At 38.4% G+C, this 20,459-nt stretch overlaps 1 protein-coding gene across 2 annotated transcripts in view; it reads right to left on the bottom strand.

Annotated features, from left to right (window-relative positions):
• The window catches only part of LOC117425884 (cilia- and flagella-associated protein 74), a 39,584-nt gene that overhangs the window by 3,095 nt on the left and 16,030 nt on the right, over nt 1-20,459 (bottom strand). For both annotated transcript variants that reach the window (XM_058993126.1, XM_058993125.1), the window contains 17 exons: nt 19,843-19,990; nt 19,490-19,650; nt 17,861-17,983; nt 17,593-17,714; nt 13,455-13,583; nt 8,833-8,920; nt 5,408-5,581; nt 4,797-4,930; nt 4,319-4,595; nt 3,731-3,892; nt 3,325-3,494; nt 2,895-3,029; nt 2,627-2,736; nt 1,654-1,709; nt 1,288-1,407; nt 753-908; nt 17-146 (listed from right to left, as the gene is read on the bottom strand). In XM_058993126.1, coding sequence (XP_058849109.1) covers nt 17-146; nt 753-908; nt 1,288-1,407; nt 1,654-1,709; nt 2,627-2,736; nt 2,895-3,029; nt 3,325-3,494; nt 3,731-3,892; nt 4,319-4,595; nt 4,797-4,930; nt 5,408-5,581; nt 8,833-8,920; nt 13,455-13,583; nt 17,593-17,714; nt 17,861-17,983; nt 19,490-19,650; nt 19,843-19,990 — 2,395 coding nt within the window. The remainder of the gene's footprint in view (nt 1-16; nt 147-752; nt 909-1,287; nt 1,408-1,653; nt 1,710-2,626; nt 2,737-2,894; nt 3,030-3,324; nt 3,495-3,730; nt 3,893-4,318; nt 4,596-4,796; nt 4,931-5,407; nt 5,582-8,832; nt 8,921-13,454; nt 13,584-17,592; nt 17,715-17,860; nt 17,984-19,489; nt 19,651-19,842; nt 19,991-20,459) is intronic.

Here is a 20,459-nt window from a genome sequence, read left to right as displayed (position 1 = left end):
ACAGCAAAGCCCTTACCTACTCGCGACTGTGGTTCCTTACTGGGTGTTAGGAACGATGGGAGTCCCTGCTGGTCTTTATGCTTCTTCACAGACACGCTGTCCTGTTTCACACTGTAGTTCACAAGGATGGAGGAGGTGTTCTGCAGCTAAACACCAGAACACACATTTAACACTGTTAGTTAACACTACAGATTACACTGTTCAAATTAAATCAGTGATAAAGAGTCTTTCATGAAAAGCATCCAAAGGGCTTAGGCGTTTTAGCAGGGTACATAGCTAAGCACTGGAAGCCAAGTAAAGCAGCCAAATGTTTGATTAAAAAGCCTTAATTCTGCCACTTGAGATATGTGCAGAATTCGCCTTCCTGATGTCAACTGTTAATGATCCATAATGTTCTCCTAAAAGACAACATTATGGATAGCCTCTATAATGTAAGTCACTATCTGACTTGGTCTCACTGATTGAAATAAAACTCCCCACTGCATAGCCTCTATAATTTCAGTCACTACCTGACTTGGTCTCACTGATTGAAATAAAACTCCCCACTGCATAGCAGTTTGCACCATTACTGGTTTACTGTAAGCCTAATTAAGCCCACTTAGGCTTTTTCCTCTCAGTGGGTTTACTAATTAAGCTCACAGTTAAAACCTGAATATAAACTGCTATGCAATGGAAGTCTTAGTTCCATCTGTACAGTTAAAATCACAACACAATAGTCTAAGGAAACTGCCATACCATACCATATTATTTACCTTGAATACAGATGTGGCACTCTCATTGGCTAAAACATATCCAAAATCTATGATGCCTCCTTCAACCGAACAGGTCACTGATGGATATATCCCAATACCAGAGAGGTTCAGGCAAAGGGCCACGTTTGAAGTTCGGATCTCCAAGGTCTCGTAGAACTGTAGGGGATAGAACAGGAGTGCAGTTAGTGCAATGGAACAGACAGAAAAGGCTACTGCATACTGTAAAGTATGTTAAAGAACAGAACCACAGCACAGATGTGTGCAGAGGCTGCTGAATCTAATAAAACAAGAAGTACCTCTGGTGCTTGAGCACAAACATTCAGTCATAGCGTGACACAGTTTCAAGCCATGCATTTCAGTTCTGTAGCCAGCACATACACACCCCAGTTAAAACATTAGCAGCAGGTTTTGGGGATGCGTTTTTGAGCCCCACGACAAGCAGGCATGTTCCATTGAAATTCTCTTTCATTAGATCACTTGTCTAAAGTAAGAGCAGGTTTATTGGTATAGCATTGGAATACTGATTCATCCTTACCTTTTTGCCCTCCACAGGAGAGAAAGAGACTAGCAGGGTGTGGGTAGCTCCAGGCTGCAGAGGCCTGAGCGCATTCATTAACGTGAAGGGACCATTGGGATCCAGGAGTGTGGAACTCAGCTTAAAAAACACACCAGTCAAGGATTCAATGACCGTTTTTGATACTTGTAATGAAAGCGAAGGAAAACTGGTCTTATAGAAGTTTCCCAGTCTAAACTTGTGGGGCAATGTTGCACTTTACCATGTTTTGTTTTGCTTTTTTTTTTTTTTACTCAAAGAAAAAGAAAAAAGAACAAAAGAAATAGGAAGAGAAAAAAGAAAAAAAGGAGTTATTTTCTGGGGTCTAAAGTCAATCATAAAGGATACTTCAAGAGGTTCATGTGAGATATTCTGTACCGTAACCCTCTTTACCACCGTCTGCCCTAAAAAGATACAAGTCAAGTCAAGGTTAAAGATAGACAGATCGTTTATATTACATGCTACATACATTGTGGGTATTTAAGATACCATGGTGTCTTGGATACATCCCAATACAGGCAACCTGACTAAATCTGCTCTACCCCCAGAAACCAGTCCTCAGTTGGTCCTGCCTGGTTAACAAAAAAAAAAAAAGGATTTGAAAATAAAACAAATGCATGAGTTAGTGTCTGGCTCCATAGTTCTGCCTTTTCTGTACTTGCCTGTCTTTTCACTTCACTGGGTCTGTCTCCTTGCATCTTTGAAATCTGATATCTGTCTTCTATTTTATTTCATGGATGACATTCACAGTTAAAAGATGTCAAAATGACTGCAATATATTTTGCATGCTACGTTTCAAAAAACCTAAATGCAGTACAACTCAATTTGTTCTCTCCAGGCTTATACATTAAAATCTGTCAAGGAAGGATAGTTACACCAATTTCTTTACTGTATCATCAAAATTCAAATTGAAATAGTTTTTTTTTCTTGTTTTCTTTTTATATGAGCAAAGTTTGCAAAGATTTTACATGTTGGACAATAAAAACAGAATATCACATTAATTTTTATTTAACACACTTTGTCACTCGATGTATTTTTTGCAACTTTTTAAAGATGCTTGCAGTGAATCGAAAACACAGATACACCTTCTTTTTAGATTATCAATTCAGAAACCTCAATATTTAAACTTCCACCTGAGCAAGTCCCAAAACAGCTAATTATTCTGCACATAGATGATATCACTGGATTGAACACCAGTAATAATAAATACAATTACTGGATATGATACTTGATCAAGCAGGATTATTAACATTGTTAGTGTGGACAACAGTTTTATCAACATGGTGACTCATTTTACATAACTAATACCATTATTACCCACCTGCTGCCACTTCTTTGAAATTCACTGTGCTCCTGCCATGGTCGGAGATCACCACCAGAGGGGGCACTACTGCAGGACAGTGCAGCTCAAGGTAAAGGGTGTTGTGGGGACTAGTAGGGGAAAAAAACAACAAAAAAGCAGATTTGACAGTCAACCTAGTAGAAAAGTAAAACATTGTTTTTTGTATTATTATTATTATTATAAATCGCAATATTAATTGCTGAAAAAGGTGTGCTAAAAGAAAATGATATGAAAAACCGAGCTTTACCTGTATTGCAAGTGACCTTGCTCATTCCTATTTGCAGATTTTCCACTTGCTACAAAGCAGGGGATGATGTATCTCTTAAAAGAACCTTTGAATGAGCGGATCAATGAAGCCTGGGCAGCAGCAAAGGTATCTGAACTAGAACACAACAGAAAGATAACAAAATGCAATGAATGACATACAGTTAAAACAATATAATGTGTTTAAATGTACACATATGCATGTGGGTTCCAGTAAGTACACTATGTACATTTATAATAACACAAATACTAATGTCAATTAATTCAGGATTAAAGGTGTGTAAATTAGTCTATTAAACACAGTGATTCATTCAGGATATAGATATATATATATATATTTGATTTTGTTTTTTGTTATATAGCATGCATTGTTTTTTGCTATACCCCTTCACACTGGCAGGTAGGACACCTACTCTGGTTGTATGTCCCCTGGTTTAGGAGGGTTGAAGGGGCTTCTGTTCGCACTGGAGTTTGCTCCGGGAGTGTCACACGTTTTGATGGCCTTCTCGTTCGCTGTTTGTTTAGCAGACGCTTGCTTTTGCTTCTTTTTCCCTTTCGATGCAGACGGAGGCTCCTTTATGCTCTGAGTAAAGCCATTGGATAGAAAACGATAAGCCCCCATATACAGTACATTTAAAAAACACTGGCAACTTTTCTCTGTCCTGAATGTTAAATTATAAATAACACTAAATAAACTCATTGGTTTACGGGGTAGAACATCCAGGGGAAAAAAGCAAGAAAACACACAGTTCAAAACATGTCAGTTTGATAACTGAGCTACGGTGAAGGCAGACAACTCTTTGTGAAATAAAGCCCCACCATTGCATCCGTCTCGGTTTTCTTGGCATTTGCAGCCTCCTTTTCGTTCTTGTTCTGCAGTAGTAATCTGGTCTCCTCAGCACGGCACAGCATGTGAATAGCCTCCTCCTGGATCTGCTGCTTATAGAGACTGGGTCTGAAGCAAACCTGGACCGGGCAGCTCTGAGGACACACACACACACACACACACACACACACACACACACACACACAATGTAACTACATTGCCACTTCCAGCTTCAAAAATAAACGGAATTACAACACATTAATGAGGACAAGTGCAATACCTATTAGGCTTCTGATTGATGTTGGGCCTGTATTGGTTGCCACTGTATTTCTGAGACTTTTTGCTGTATTGACGTGAAACTTGGAAGGTACGACTACCACCGATGGGGAATATGAATGTCTATGCAACAGGGCTGTCTGAAAACCACGCTGGAGGTGTATGCTGATACCGCGATTGCTCTAAAATTAAATCTTTTAGAGACAATCTGATAAAAAGTGTGCACATAATATTGTACCCTACTGTAGATGTGCCATAACCCACAGGTATTATTATTATTATTCTAAAATATGTATTTCTCTTACCTTCCCCGGCAGTACTGTCCCTACTGCTGGAGTGATGGTGATATCTGAGTCCTCTGGATATACAAACTCGAAGGAAGTTGGTCCCACGGGTGCAATCGCCCCCTTGCCGATCCGTGGCACAGGGTGGGTGAACTCGTTACAGCTGGTGTGGGAGTTCACCACGTACAGGGTGGTTGTGGACTTGTCATTCACCGCTGTGGCACCAAACTGGACCAGAGAGTGAGACAGCTCCAGGGGAGGGTGGACTCCAACTGCTTGGCAAGACAACTTGAAATCTCTGAATCGAAATGGATTTACAGTAAATAAATCATAGCGTCTTCCAGGTAAATATAAGACACATACAATGTTAAATGTTAATATGTGCAGAATGCATGTACATGTACGATTTCACTGGAATCAGTCCGATTGCTGGAAAAACCCCCTCTTTAAACTCCACTTATTGGAATGAGAATACTGTTCCGGACACTGCTTTAGCTACCTGTTGATTCCTGACTTGCAGGTGAGCTCAAAGCTGTATTCTTTTGCCTTTATGGCACTGAATATGATGTCAATCTCGACTGTCTCCATTGGAAGAAGGATCCCAAAGCCATCATTGGGCTGAACATCTACATACTGAAAATGAAAACAAGTAATAATACACCATTATACCACAAGTATGTGTGTGGGGGTAAAAATGGAATAACAATGTGATTTATTACGATTTAACTTTATACTGGTGAATACACCTTTTTTATTTTGATTCATCAATAATCCAAAGCATCTTTCTAGGATGGAAGTTAATTCATTGAAGATCAATCTGTGATGCTGCAGTGCCAATACGATTTTCCTAGATGGTGCTCTAATAATTTAAAAAAGGCGCAACGTATGTTCAAATTGAGAGATATACAGTATGGCTACATTCACAAAGCCACAGATAGCTGGGGACTAGAACTGACTGTTTTTTGTTCACATTATTACAAAGAAATCACTGGGACATTAGAAAGCTAGTAGTAATCTGATAAATGTTTTAGATTTTCTGTTTGTCTACACTGCTTACTGTAGATAGTTACTAGTATGTTAAAAGGCAGAATTCCTGATTACAATTCCCACCTTTGGAATTCCGACAAACCCAAACTCTTGCGGAAGAAGAGACTTGTTTGTGAGGTGCACGCTGGCTTGAACCGACTCATGGATGGAGCAATGTCCGAAATCCACTTCTTTTCTGTCAAACTCCAGGTCAGAAGCTGTGACAACAGCGTGGACTGCAAACAGAACTGGCCGGGTCTGTGGGGAGAAGTGTCAATGTCAGCTTATCCAGCAAACCAGAACAGCAAGACCAACATTAAAGAGGCTAGACATGCTATTCACTGGCATGCTGTTTGTACCCATCCTTTCCCCTTTCATCCTGAATGGTTCTGTTCTGTTGTTTCATATTGAGATATATTTTATCATTCTCTCCATTGCTCAATTTAACAGGCAGCAATTTTCCTTGAAGGCTTTTTGCCATTTTATTTTTGCTTCCTGGTCTTGATAAATCAAATGATATTTAGACCACATAGGCCTGCAATGAAGCCAGATAGGTGTGTGTGTGTGTGTGATTATATATATATATAGGTTTATGTAGCTACATTTCTTTTTTAAAGCACATCTTTCGCTTCCCACATTTCAAGAAACAGCGGGTGATTTAAATGTATATTTCTTCTAATGCAAAAATTATTAGAAATGTTCCTGGCTCATTGCCTTCCTTAGCCACTAAACTGTTTCTTCATTAAAACTGGGGCTGATAGTGTGAATATGCGAAAGTAGTGTAACGCTTTGAATCTGTAAAGCTTCGAACAGTCCTTCAAGTTCCCCCCAAAAAAATAGTGTTCCACGTCCCCACGTGCTGCTACAACTTTAAATAACTTACCTGTAGTTTTTTCTTGTCATTGTTAACATCCTGGCAACTTTTTACACTTATAACTTTAAAGTCTGTTTCAAAGCTCTTTTCAAAATGTCTGCTCCAGTGCACTGACAGTGTAAGGATTAGTGCCCTTGTCAAACAGGTAACCCCAGTGCACTAGAGCGGAAATTTTGAAAAGGGCTTTGAAACAGACTTTAAAGTTATAAGTGTAAACAGTTGTCAAGATGTTAACGATGAAAAGAAATGACAGGTACATTATTTAAACAGTTATAGCAACACGTGGGGACGTATGACACTATATTTTTCAGAACCCCTCTACTTACTCTTTAACCCTTAACTCCCAGAACTATCATAATATGCATGCAATAGTTTAAAAACCTATGCATTTTGGTCCAAATGGGGAAGATTCATGTGTTAAGATAGCAAGATATTTATGCTACCTAGTCAGAGTACCTAGGTACTCTGGGCAGATTAAATAGGATGTGGGTACAAGAACATAACAAAATAAAACTGCAGCAAGCCAGCTTACATTTTAGCAAGACTATAAAATATGTATTCGCAGCACACACAGAACAGCACTGGAATTACAAAAATGATTAGTACTTATGGCAGGATGCTAATGCGCTGCTTGTGAATGTCTGGCTGAGACAAGCTGAGCCTCGCTGATCACTTTGACAACACTTCAAAGACTTTGCTGTATGCAGTTATAAGACTTGGCTGGAATCAAATTCGTTTTCAGCTGTGCAAAAAAAAAAAAGGAATTAAAATACCTTGTACTGCATCTCCCTCTAAACATGCGACTCACGGATAGAAGAGTTCTGATCCAACAGAAACCGAAATCCACCGACTGCGTGTTCACCGACTTATGAGCTCAGGACAGTTCAAGCTTGTGAGGCATCTTGGAAACTCAAATCTTATATATGCTTGCAGAAGCAGAACGGCCACATTTGTCAGTTAAGGGCTTTCAGAAATGTAACCCCGAAATATATCTTAGGTTGAACAGTCCTTTGAAATCTGAGAATAGACTTCTAACCATAAAAACAGACCTCAAAGTGTTGTGAATAGGGCTGGCATTCCCTGAACATTACATAAAAACAGAACTGTAAAATGTTTAAAATAGTGGATATCCAACTAGGAAGGCGAAAAATGACAAATACATTTGGAAACACATGTATTCTGGCATCTCAATGCTAAATACTATGCTTTGCTCTGTAAACATGTCCTGCTGGTAAGATTTTAAGGGCTGCTTGCAAGTTCGTCAAATTCCTGTATATTTAGAGCCTTGGGGTAATTAAAAAAAGTAATTAAAAAATATATACATACAGTATATATACATTTCTATGCCTTGACCACAAGAGGGAGCTATTTCCCATCAGCTGGCAGGTCTATTATAAAATTGCAGCTCTAAGGGTTTTTCTTATAAGGAATATGTAGCTGTGAACAGAAAAGTATGCACCAGTATATATGACTGTGTGGGAAGGAGAAACCAATGACTTATGAAGCACAGTTATTATTATTAATAACCTTTTAACAGGTAAAAAGAACGCTGAGATCATAGCATCTTTTTCAATGGTGAATACTGTACCTACCGAGGTCACACTAAAACAACACTTTGCTGATATAATGAATGTTTCAGAACCCGCTGGGAGCAATAGCTAAAAGTTTGCTGTATATAAAAAAAAGTACATTAATAATACACTGTATTTAGCCTTATCCTCTCAAGAGTCCATATCATGCTGTACTCAATAAATCTGTACTTTCTAATAAATAAATAAAACCCATTCTACCCTCATTATGAATTCTGTATTATAACACTGTCCCAGGCTTACATTTGAACTCGTAACCACACTTGAAATTCAAACTGCTGAGACCAGCTCTTTCAAAGCAACACCACAGTGCATTGTGAACACAGGAAACATTGAGGTCATTTCAAACCAGAGGGCCTTATCATGGCATAAATAAAATAAAACAAAGTCCACAACAGGAAACTACTTAGACATAATCTGGGATGCTTTGTTTTTATTCAAAGTTTGGTTCATGCAGAAAAAAAATTAAGGTCATCTTATGATTTGCAGGTATTTCCTGTAAAATGCTATGAGCATAATATACAGAAAAAAAGAAGATCCACATTTTTCGACTATATAATTTGCTTGAAATTGTAACAGAGATTGTCGGTGACATCCATAACCTCATGATGCTGTTTGTAGTCTGTTTTGATGGATTAATATAAAGATTCATATATACTATTTATTTAAGAAAAATAAATGCCTGCACTAAACACTGTTTAATTCACAAAAACAGACATAAAAAATATGTAAATAATTCAGTTACATGAATGTAACTCTGCTTTCCAGTCTAAAGGTTACATCTTTATATATAACACTCATTTCAATATGCTCTTCGTTATGCTTCATGCAGAAAAGCTGGCACCCTGGGATGCTTTTATAATGTGGGCCCAGTGCATTAGAAACATTAACCTTTCTCAACTAAATGTTAAGGGCTTTTACAGGAATTGTGCACATTTAAACCAGGTCAAGTGTAATGAATAGAGGATGGGTTTCTCTTGAGAGGTTAGTGGACTGATAATAGTCCATCGCTGTTTAATAGGTTAGGTGTAGGACTTGTAACTAACCTGATCTGCCACATGTATTGTCATGGGGACTTCCAAAACTCCTGTCTCCTTATCAAAGTATCCACCAGCATCTTCCGTCAACGATAGCCTGAACAATTAAAAAAGTGCCATTAAAAAAATAACGTATATGAATACCAAGATAAGCAAGATACAGTATACATTTTTCAATCCCTTGCAAGACCTCTGATTTAATGGTGTCTCAGATAACTCTTTTTAGAAAGGATTTCCCAATGGAAGCCCTTTAGGCTTTCGGCTGTTAAATTTGTACGTGTATTTTTGCCATTTAAGATGCAGCAACGAAGAGAGCATTAGGGGAAACAACATGTTAAATAACGTGAGTGTCTGATCTGTGGCAGGAAAGAGGATTGATACAATTCTAAAGCCATTAGGTTTGTGTCAAGAAATCCATACCCTACCCTGCTTCCCTATATCTTTGCTATGCTTTTAGCGTGTGGAGCATTTAAAAAACGAATTCTGTGCAAGTGGAGACGGGGGTTTTAGCAGGTAGTGATTATGCATTTTGTAGATGTTATCTGGCAATGAGAATTGAATGATTCTCTCTTTTTTTATTTTATTTTTTGTGCACGCTATTTTTATTTGGTTATGCTGTGCTGCGTCTCTAGAGTAATCTAGTAAATCAGTAATCAAAAAAAGTCCAGGGCTGGAGTAGCTTCAGGCACAGAAATACATTACATTTTTGCCAAGCGAGGCTCAGCAGTTAAGTGGGACCCAATCAGTGGAAGCGAAGCTGAGCTGTTAGCAACTTAAAACAGGATAGAGGCGTTTGAGAGGGTTGTAATCAAAACAATCTACTAGTGTTCTGATTGTTGGGAAATAACTGTAACAGTGTGGAAGACTGATCAAGTTATTGAATCATTATGCCAAAAATGAACTCCGGTTTTAAGCACTGGAGAGAAATGTGTTTATCTGTGCAGTAACCATGGTCATGTCAGTTTAAATGCACGAAGAAAGCAGAGCAGGGAACTTGAAGCGATATCTGCATTCTCATCTAAACGAGTCAAAATCTAGTGATGGTACTTCAGTTCTTCCGTTCTATATTTTCATAGAAATGAGCACAGCTGAAGTCAGCTTTAAGAACGATAAGCCCTATTCATAAAACTTTAAAGTTATCTGATAAATGTTCTTTCGAAGGCTGGTTTAATGGGTAAAATGAAGTGTGATATAAACTTTCCTAGATTGTCAACAACGGGACTAACTATAACACTTTTTGGTCACAAAGTGCCAGGTTCTGAATTATGTGAGGGTCCCTCTAGTGGTTTGTAATGTCATCAGAACCAACCTGGATGTGACCAAAAACGTGTCGCAAGAGTCTTGTGTTATTTATTATGAATCACAATCAGGTATGAGAAATCAACCAATCACTGTTAAGGACCTACTATTTTTTCTAGTACAGATGCCAATTTGTTTATGTTTAATAGCCGTTCCTGGCTGCATTATCATTGTAGCCAGGATGGCAGGCCATTATGATCTTCTACACAGTAATCCATTATGGTCAAATGTTCAACACTTCTCAGCCTGTAATTAAAGACCTTTTTCATTAGGCTGTACAAATTAAAATGTTCTCATTTTTGCTCTCCAAATGCTCATGTATCTCTTTACCCTGGTTGTCCTAGCCAAGAGCAATAAACTAGATGATATACAGTGTGTTAGTTCAAATGGGAAAACCATAGGCAGGTCATCTAAATACAGTGGTAGCTTTACATTCAATGTAACTTCCTTAGTTATTATGAGATTTTTAATAGTAAATTATAATATCTATTCCATTAAGTTGTCTCCTGCCATCACTGCCCTAAACTGCTCCCCAAAGAGGCTGGCTGAGGGCTAACATTTTTTTTGTGATTTATAAATAGTTAATATGTCACGACATAGTTTTGGGCAGTTTGAGCAGACAGAATCTCTTGCCCAAACTGCGCAAGATGATACAACAAGAGACTCTACATGCAACACATTAGCTTTGAGTTTTTTTTTTTCATTAAATTGTCAAAAATTCAAGAAACAGCTTCTGTGATATGCAAACTCCTTCAAAAAATGTTTTTGTTCTGTCTTTGCGGTAAAAAGCCTATGACGTAACAACTGTAAATGTCTGTGGCTTTATATAAATTTAATGAAGTTTCCAGATGTCCGGTTTTCTAAATAACAGAAAAGCATTTTAAACTAACTTCTGTTTCTCAGCAGCAGGAGCTCACGCTGTGATTTTTATATTTTTCTTGGGGTTACGTTGCATGGCAGTAATCAGACATCTGCAACATTTTTTTTAACTTTTAATAATTTGCAAAGAACTAATGGCCTCAGCTCAGCAAGAAAGCACCTTGAAGGAAGACACTCACAAGCTATTCCTGACATGCCTTTGTTTCTCCTCGGAAAAGTAGGATTCATTTGTGTTTGTATATCGGCACAGTCATGTCTACCTGACATTGATGATAATTTATTAACAGAATCACTTGTTCTCTGCTAATAGAATCACGACTGGAGCTGGGCACTTGAATTAGCTTGGCTGTTGAAAGTGGAAAATCCTTGCAGGATAGCAGAATTCCATCTGTCTGCTCAAAAGGCATGTGGCTTGACATTACCCTGTTACCATTTTTAACCACTTTACCTCTGAAAACAATTTACTGTTTACCATACTAAGTTTGCACTTAGCAATTTAGCATTGTCCCTGTACTTTCCCCATGAATCACCATGTATTACCGCTATTTGAAAATCAGGTTCCCTAGAATTAAAACCCTAACCAAAATAATACCAGAGATGGAAAGGGCTGCAATACTGGGGTCATAAGCATTCAATGTTACATCTGAAAAGAACCCCTTTTAATTGTCTTAAAAGGACAGATTGATGTATTTTAATTTAAATATTTATGTATTTAAATCACAGTATTTTTTTTTAGCTAGGTATACTTTCAGAATACTGTATAGGACAAAGATATAAAAACACAATACGCTAGCAACACCAATTTAGTCACATAAAAGTTATTTTAGATGCCTTATGTTTTGATGAAGCCCTTAAACTACACTTCCTCAAAGCACTTGAAAACCAACACAATGTCTTTAGCCCTGTGGCTATTCTACAATCATATAGACAGCTGTGTACACATGTATTTAGCTTGTTGTAGGTTTGCTTATTCACCCTTTGCCTGCAATGTGCAATCTTATGATCTTATGGACCATCCGTATCCCTAAGGCCATGAAGATTTCATGACTCGGTAACAACCATCGTAATCCTTGCCAGGACAGACAAAAAAAAAAAAAAAAAAAGCAGAAAGCTCATCCAAGATACATTAAACGGAGCTACAGATTGCGAAATACAGTCTGGAGAAAGCCTCTCAAACAATTAGATCAGATTTGTACCCCTTAGCGTTTTACAGTTCACTGGTTAGGTAACACTTGGTACTACAGTACTATACTATCAGAACAAGACAAACTCTGTATACACAATTCAGCTTTTTGGCATTCCAGCCAGTTATTACGGGAAACACGTGCTCATTAACACCAGCAACATAGACCAAGTAGAGTAAACCCCCCCAGAGATTATAAAAAACTACTGCATGGGGTACTGTGTGATAAATTACAATTGAATGCCCATCCTCAGGGTGGGATGCTTGGATAAACTCCTCTGGCTTTGACCTCTGGGTTTATGTAGCATACCACCCCTCGGGTGGGCATTCAATTCTCATTTATCACACACTACCTCGTGCATTATTCTCTATTTAATCCATCTGAAAAGAATACGACTTTACAGGGCAAGATAAATGTGGGAAAAAGTTAACAGTGTACTGTAGAGCAAGAGATAAGCGGACAGTGAAACACTGTGATATTATTTAACAGATGTTTGTCCCCACAGATATAAGATCTAGGGAGAGACAAGAAGATCCGCAGTATTTTATTCCTAATCCCCCCCCCCCTTTTTTTTTTTAAACCTTCCATTCCGTGAAAGAAGAATAAAGACACTCAGCATTGCATTCATGCTTGCGCTCTTCTTGGCTCTAAACCAACAGGGTCGGAAAAAAAAAACAACTTGTGTCCCGTAACGCCACAGCATCAGATTGCAAATCTTATCTTATCAATATGCCTCACTGGCGCTAAACCAAAAAGGTATGGTGGATGAAAAATCTGTTCGGTCTTTACCGCAGCCAACTTACCTAAAAATAACCCTCCCCCCCACCTCTCTGAGCTCTAATTTAAATATGCCCCCTCAGTTATTAAACCCAGTGATGACAGGCCATTCTGGTCACAGTAATCCATTATGGTCAAATGTTCAACACTTCTCAGCCTGTAATTAAAGACCTTTTTCATTAGGCTGTACAAATTAAAATGTTCTCATTTTTTCTCTCCAAATGCTCATTTATCTCTTTACCCTGGTTGTCCTGGCCAAGAGCAATAAACTAGATGATATACAGTGTGTTAGTTCAAATGGGAAAACCATAGGCAGGTCATCTAAATACAGTGGTAGCTTTACATTCAATGTGACTTTCTTAGTAATTATGATATTTTTAATAGTAAATTATAATATCTATTCCATTAAGTTGTCTCCTGCCATCACTGCCCTAAACTGCTCCCCAAAGAGGTCGGCTGGGGGCTAACATTGTTAAAATACAAAATATTTACCTGGGAAGGAATTTGAGCTGCACATTGAAGGTGGACCTTGCCTGAATATAACCTGATTTTGGAAGCAGCTCCATGTGGTTTCTCAGTTCCTTGCACACTTCAAACGCCGCACGAACAGCTGTGTTCGCCCTTAAAAATATGGAATATTGAGAGGATTACATAAAGAAAGTATATATACATATTAAACACATGGTGTGGAGTAAGGACAAATGTATTACATGATTTATATTAGAGAAAATACATGTTAATGCTTTACATTGTTGCTTTTTTCAGCTACATAATGATGATATGATAATGATTCATTATATATATATATAAACACATATTTTTTTAAAGAATAGTTTTCGACAACACATCTAATGAAATGTAAATACAGTATTATTTTTGGTGCCACAAGAGTTTAACCTTGAGGCAGCTGTGTCACATTGACAGCATTTTCCCTTTTGTTAGATTTTCTGGTAATACAAACACTCTTAATGCTTTTTTCCTGGGGTTGAGGTGACCCAATTTCAATAGGATCCAGCATATGGTTCCCCCTGTGGCAAGGACAGGCTGTAACTGGTGTTAAAAATGGGGCTTTACTGTGGGAATTCTTAATAGTCATGAAACTCCTGTTATACCTCTTCAAAGATCCAAACACAATAACCCGCATGAACAATATATTGTTTAATTGCTGGAAAATAAATCACTTACTTGAGGGTATCTTAATTTCTGAAAGCAGCTTGGTGCTACACTCATTCAGCGCCTGTCTTTGATTTATGTGAGCAGCACAGGGCATGCTTACTGGTATGTATGTATAGTGAACTGGTATATATATTGTATATATATATGGAGGCTGTGTGGTCCAGTGGTTAAAGAAAAGGGCTTGTAACCAGAAGGTCCCTGGTTCAAATCCCACCTCAACCACTGACTCATTGTGTGACCCTGAGCAAGTCACTTAACCTCCTTGTGCTCCGTCTTTCAGGTGAGACGTAATTGTAAGTGACTCTGCAGCTGATGCATAGTTCACACACCCTAGTCTCTGTAAGTCGCCTTGGAAAAAGGCGTCTGCTAAATAAGCAAATAATAATATATATATACAGCTATGGCCAAAAGTTCTGCATCCCCCTCTATAGAATTAACTAATTTAGCCTTATAAAGTCGAATGAAACTGGTTGAATACTGTTACGTTAACATATTGAATTACATACCGCTTTGTAATTTTCCATACACTTAACGGAAAATTGAAAAAATTGGAAAATGTGACATTTCGAAATATAACATTATTATTATTTGTTTATTTAGCAGACGCCTTTATCCAAGGCGACTTACAGAGACTAGGGTGTGTGAACTATGCATCAGCTGCAGTCACTTATTATTATTATTATTATTATTTATTTCTTAGCAGACGCCCTTATCCAGGGCGACTTACAATCGTAAGCAAAAACATTTCAAGCGTTACAATACAAGTAATACAATAAGAGCAAGAAATACAATAACTTTTGTTCAAGTAAAGTACAAGTTTGACAAACCACAATTCAATAATACAGCAGGTAATAGTGATAGTTACATCAGGATATGATTAAATAGTGATAGTTACATCAGGATGTGATTAAATACAAAGTACTACAGGTTAAAAACTTGGCAGATTACAGTATTCTGAAGTACAGGATTAAATGCAGTAAAATAGGGGCTGATAAGAGCAAAATAAAGCACATTTACATGAAGGGTGATAGTGTCCCAGGATACAAACAGAGGAGTTCTACAGGTGCTCTTTGAAGAGGTGAGTCTTAAGGAGGCGCCGGAATGTGGTCAGGGACTGGGCAGTCCTGACATCTGTAGGAAGGTCATTCCACCACTGCGGAGCAAGGGTGGAGAAGGAGCGGGCTTTGGAGGCAGGGGAGCGTAGCGGTGGTAGAGCTAGTCTTCTAGTGCAGGCGGAGCGGAGAGGTCGAGTGGGGGTGTAGGGAGAGATGAGGGTCTGGAGGTAGCTGGGTGCAGACTGGTCAAGGCATCTGTAGGCTAGTACAAGAGTCTTGAACTGGATGCGAGCGGTGATCGGGAGCCAGTGGAGCGAGCGGAGTAGTGGAGTAGCGTGGGCGAAGCGAGGCAGAGAGAACACCAGGCGGGCAGCAGAGTTCTGGATGAGCTGGAGCGGACGGGTGGCGGACGCAGGGAGGCCAGCCAGGAGGGAGTTGCAGTAGTCTAGGCGGGAGAGTACCAGGGCCTGGACCAGGAGCTGGGTAGCATAGTTGGTGAGGAAGGGTCGGATTCTTCGGATGTTGCTCACCCGAAAGACAGAGCACAAGGAGGTTAAGTGACTTGCTCAGGGTCACACAATGAGTCAGTGGCTGAGGTGGGATTTGAACCGGGGACCTCCTGGTTACAAGCCCTTTTCTTTAACCACTGGACCACACAGCCTCCACCGTACTACTATTATGGCTTCCGGTAGACTTTTGCAATATAATTTTACACTTTAATTACATGATGTTAAATAAAAGGATTTAAATTATGTCATTATATCTCAATCCTAAAAATCTAGGTGATGGCCATAGCTGTATCTATATAGGACATTATGGTTATGAATTAGACTTTTGGCATCCCCAGCATTTGCACATTGTTTGCATTGGTAAGTTTGCAAATAGTCCTCGACCCTTGATGAACTCATGTCCATCCCTGAATAACAGCCCTGAACCTCCTGAGGTAAACTGGCGTCCCTTTCCATTTTCTCACCTGGTTTAAAAGCTGTCGGTCCAGATGGCAGCCTGTGTCTTTCTTAGCCCTTACAGAGCCCAGGGGCTGCTTTGATATGAAACCCCCGAGGGGGAAAGTGGATAATTACTCTGCGCCACCTCTGCAGCCTGGTATTAGAGGTGAGTGGAAGATTTAATTCGGAAAAATCTGTGAATAGTTTCAACCCACTAGGGGGATATTTGAATTTTTTTATATTAACAGTTTAGCATCTTCTTTTCAACGCCAACTCAAAAACTATTTATGCAATTTATTATTATTATTATTATTATTATTATTATTATTATTATTATTATTATTATTATTATTAATAATAATAATAATAATAATAATAATAATAATAATAATAATAATAATAATAATAATAAAAGTTTAATATGGGATATTTAGGAATGTTTAAATGTTTGATTTCAGCTTCTGAAGCATATTTTAAACCAGTTGATTCAAAGATTCAAAGGTTCTATTGATTAATCCGGTTTAACCTTGAAACTTCCAAAACCAGCCAGAATGATTTGGAAGGTTCTATTCCGTCAGTCTTCTACCCCAATCTGCTGGATAAATGAACAGTACTGATTGCCCTTCATGCTTTCAGACAACATTACTTCCTACAGACGTGTAATTGAGCTCCAGCTGGCACCTACACACTGCTGCACTGCTCAAGGTTCCCTTGATAACAAGGAGAGCGTGACAAAAGAAAAGTTTACTTAAGTTTAATTGAATAAAGGATATGTGCAAGTTACAGAAATGCGATATACAAAACATGTTACAGTTCTGCTTTTGGGAAAGAATGAAGTAGAATCCTAATGGAACATTCATTTTACTTGTTAAAAACAATAAAGCCTGTTAAGATTTGTTGTCAAGATCTACCCAGCACACATCTGTTTGGCACAAGAACAGCTTACAGATCGATTGTGTCACGGGGCCCAATTCAATTATCGCTTTAGCTGGTGCAAAAGCATTTGGGAAAATACAAACGTATGCTGTGAACAGAGGGAATGTGGGGCAATAATTATTTTCATTTGATTAACACATCACTGCTGACATAATATTACACGATAAAATATACCTTTCTTTGATCAGGCCATTTACATCTGTTATTCTGCTGGATAGCAGAGTGATTTGGAGTCCTTCCCGGCTAAAGGCAGTCTTTTATCTTATTTGATCTGATCTGTTTGGGTCTGCCTAGTTTATGTGTTTGGCTTTTGAATTAGTCTCAGATCCTAATGATGGTTTAAGTGCTGTTTCTGATGTGCTTAGTCCACACTATTTTCCATTGTGGTGAGTGCTCTCTTCATACCCATAGACATCACAGCAGATGTGCTGGTAAGCATCAGAGAAAAAGCCTACTGCTGTTACTTGAAAATCTCTTAATGATGGGGAAATTGTTCAGCACCTTTGCTAGGCTTACCTGCTGTGCACAGGAATGCTATCCTGGTAAAGGCGATCATACATGCAGATCTTTAGGTCAACATTTGGCTTTGAAACCCACACAGGCACATCTATGGCAACTCCTCGAACTCTGACTGGGATCTGTATTTACACAAAAAGACTGCATGACACTAGTTGTAAAATTGTATACACAATGCTGAGAAACTTGTCTTGGTAACTGATACAGAAACATTTCTAACTTTAGGCATAATACCAGGTGAGAAAACCTGGAGAAAATGCAAACTTACAGCCTGAGAGTTTGGGTCAGAAAACTTGATGTCAAAGTCCATCTGGACCTCTCCAGGGATCGTTGGCGTAAACATTATTTGAAGTTTGACAAAACCGAATGGTCTGAGTTCACCTTCGGTCACCTAAAACAAAAGGAGAGACCTTATATAATGAATATATCTATTTATAGGTACACAACATTTTTTTTAAAATAGCCATACTCTACGTCTAGGGTTACTCTAGATACCACCGTTGGCAGGCATGCTTGATTTCGCTTTTTTAAATACCCATTGTTGTGCTTGACATAACTAATGAGTTCATCCTTTAACAAAAAAAAGGGGGACATATTGTTTTTAGAATACGGCAAAGAGTTATGAATTCCTAAATTAGAACAAAAAAAGTGTCAGTCATGCAAACAATCCATTAACTTTATTAATGTGCTTTAGAAAGCTATGTAGGTTGAAATTACACAGATTGTTTTCCACATTAAGTGCTCAACGTCAAGGAGCTTCACAGTAGGGAACTCCATTCGGAATAGCAGATGATTAAAATTGAGTGGATGCATGAAAACAGCAATGCCTCATGTATTCTGAGGGAAATGGAGGTTTTCATTCTTACAAAAATCAAAGATACCCCCGTATAGAGTAAAATCTTACTAAAATCACTTGTTTAAACGTAAAGGGACAGTGGGGTGATCTGATGGATTCTTTCAGATACTGTTTCTATTTAATGCTATGACATAACTAATTTATGCAGTTACATTTTCTTTTAATTGACACTGCAATTCAAATTTCTTTGAAAGGGCAATAAAGCTCAGTTAAAAATAACAAGTGAAGAGTTGCAATGATTAAAAGTATACAGACTGGTTTTCCATAATGTAAGAAATTTGCTATGATCACAACAGGCACCAAACAGTCGCATGTTGTCGACAAGCTGGACAGAAGATTTCAAAGTGTACTAGTGTATTTCAAACTCTGACAGACTATACAGTCTCGGAGACATGAAGGATTTCATAATTGACAAGTGAAAATAATCCCATCAAAGGGTACTGAGCATCAGCATCTTCTTAATTTTCTTTAAGTGTCAGAAACAGTATCCACAAGATACTTACTTTCAGCTGCCATGGTTAGCATAATGCCAAACAAGCTCCAATGTCTAACTGGGTATCCCTTTGATAATATAGACGAGACATCTATAAAGTATAACTACTTCCAAGATTAAAACTGAATTTTGAAAATTAAAAAAAAAAGTCTGCAGCCTTATTTTTCTTTCTTTCTTCATTTTTTTTTACTTTTTACATATGACCACAGCTGCTATATGCTTACATAAGCTTTGCATGGCAATAGACATGGTTCAAATGATTATTTTGGATAAGCACATAGCAAATAAGAAACCGTTTTCAACAATACCTTAACCCTTAATCTCTTTATGACCCATGCTGTTTGCATGGGTGCAATTCAAGAAGAAACGTCACCAACATACAACATGTAATCACTTTATTGGCTAGTTATTCAACACTTCCCCCAACCCCCCAGGAAATGTGATTTCATTTGAGCTTAAGGAATAGGGAGATGACTGAATCATTCATTGATTGACGCCACCCCTAACAGTGGCAAGTTAGCAAGTATCATCCTAAAGTATTTACCCACCTCTCCAGGCTTGATCTCACTGGTTTCCAGTAACTCCTGTGCACTGGACTCAAGCAATTCCTCCCTACTTCCGGTCGTCGACATGAGGTCAGAGGTCACAGCCATGTCTTGGTTCTGCTGTTCTGGTACGAGGGGAGTTTGTTCACTTGAGGATAAAGACGCTAGAAGAATTAAAATAGGAGCTGTTTCCGAAACCACAGCCTCTCAGCTTCAAAAAGCTAAACATGTAAATCTATCAGACACAGGTTTAACTGTTTTTTTTTTTTTTTTTAAAGAAAGAAAACTAATTTCATTAGAAGTTTTTTTTTTCTGCTATTTTTTTTTTTATTTGCTCCTTACGCATGACTCTTTACCACATTTTTCCTTGGCTGTCTTGTGACTGCGTGTCTCACTGGAATGGTCAGGGCCCTCCGACTGTTCTTTGCAGCTTTCTCCTGAGTCCTGCGTTGTGCTTCCCTTAGCTTCTGATACAACACCAGCACAAGGGGAATCCTGGGGGGTCTATAATAACACAAAACACATCATGATATAGCTGTTACAAGAATGTTGTTTTATTGCCATTTAATGAGCAATGGGATAGAAGCACTGGGTGCACAGCATATTTTCTGATATGAATGATAGTATATTTTGAGTATATCCCAGGGAATATCTTAACACTCCCAATGCATAGCAGTTTGAACCACGCCACTGCTTGTCCTGTGTAGTGGAAGTTTTCAGTCCCCCTTGAACCTAAGTATGGTAAGGGGGGGGGGTTATCCTTCCCGGTCCTTTATCCCAGCCCGCGTATTGACTCAATGAGGAGACGTTGTAATTCAATCAAAAGCTTTTTATTTTCGTTTGCAAACGGGAGCGTTCAACAAAGTAACGCAGACTCTGTTAGCAATAGCAGACTCGCTCACCAAACCTGTGTTTGGTGTTTCTTTATATAGGCAGTTCAATTAATGTCTACGTGGCTTTAGTCACACATAAT

Source organism: Acipenser ruthenus, chromosome 20 (genome assembly GCF_902713425.1).
Source record: "Acipenser ruthenus chromosome 20, fAciRut3.2 maternal haplotype, whole genome shotgun sequence".
NCBI classification, from domain to species: Eukaryota; Metazoa; Chordata; class Actinopteri; order Acipenseriformes; family Acipenseridae; genus Acipenser; species Acipenser ruthenus.
The sequence above is the reverse complement of the archived record's forward strand: the minus strand, read 5'-3'. Positions and strand labels throughout refer to the sequence as shown.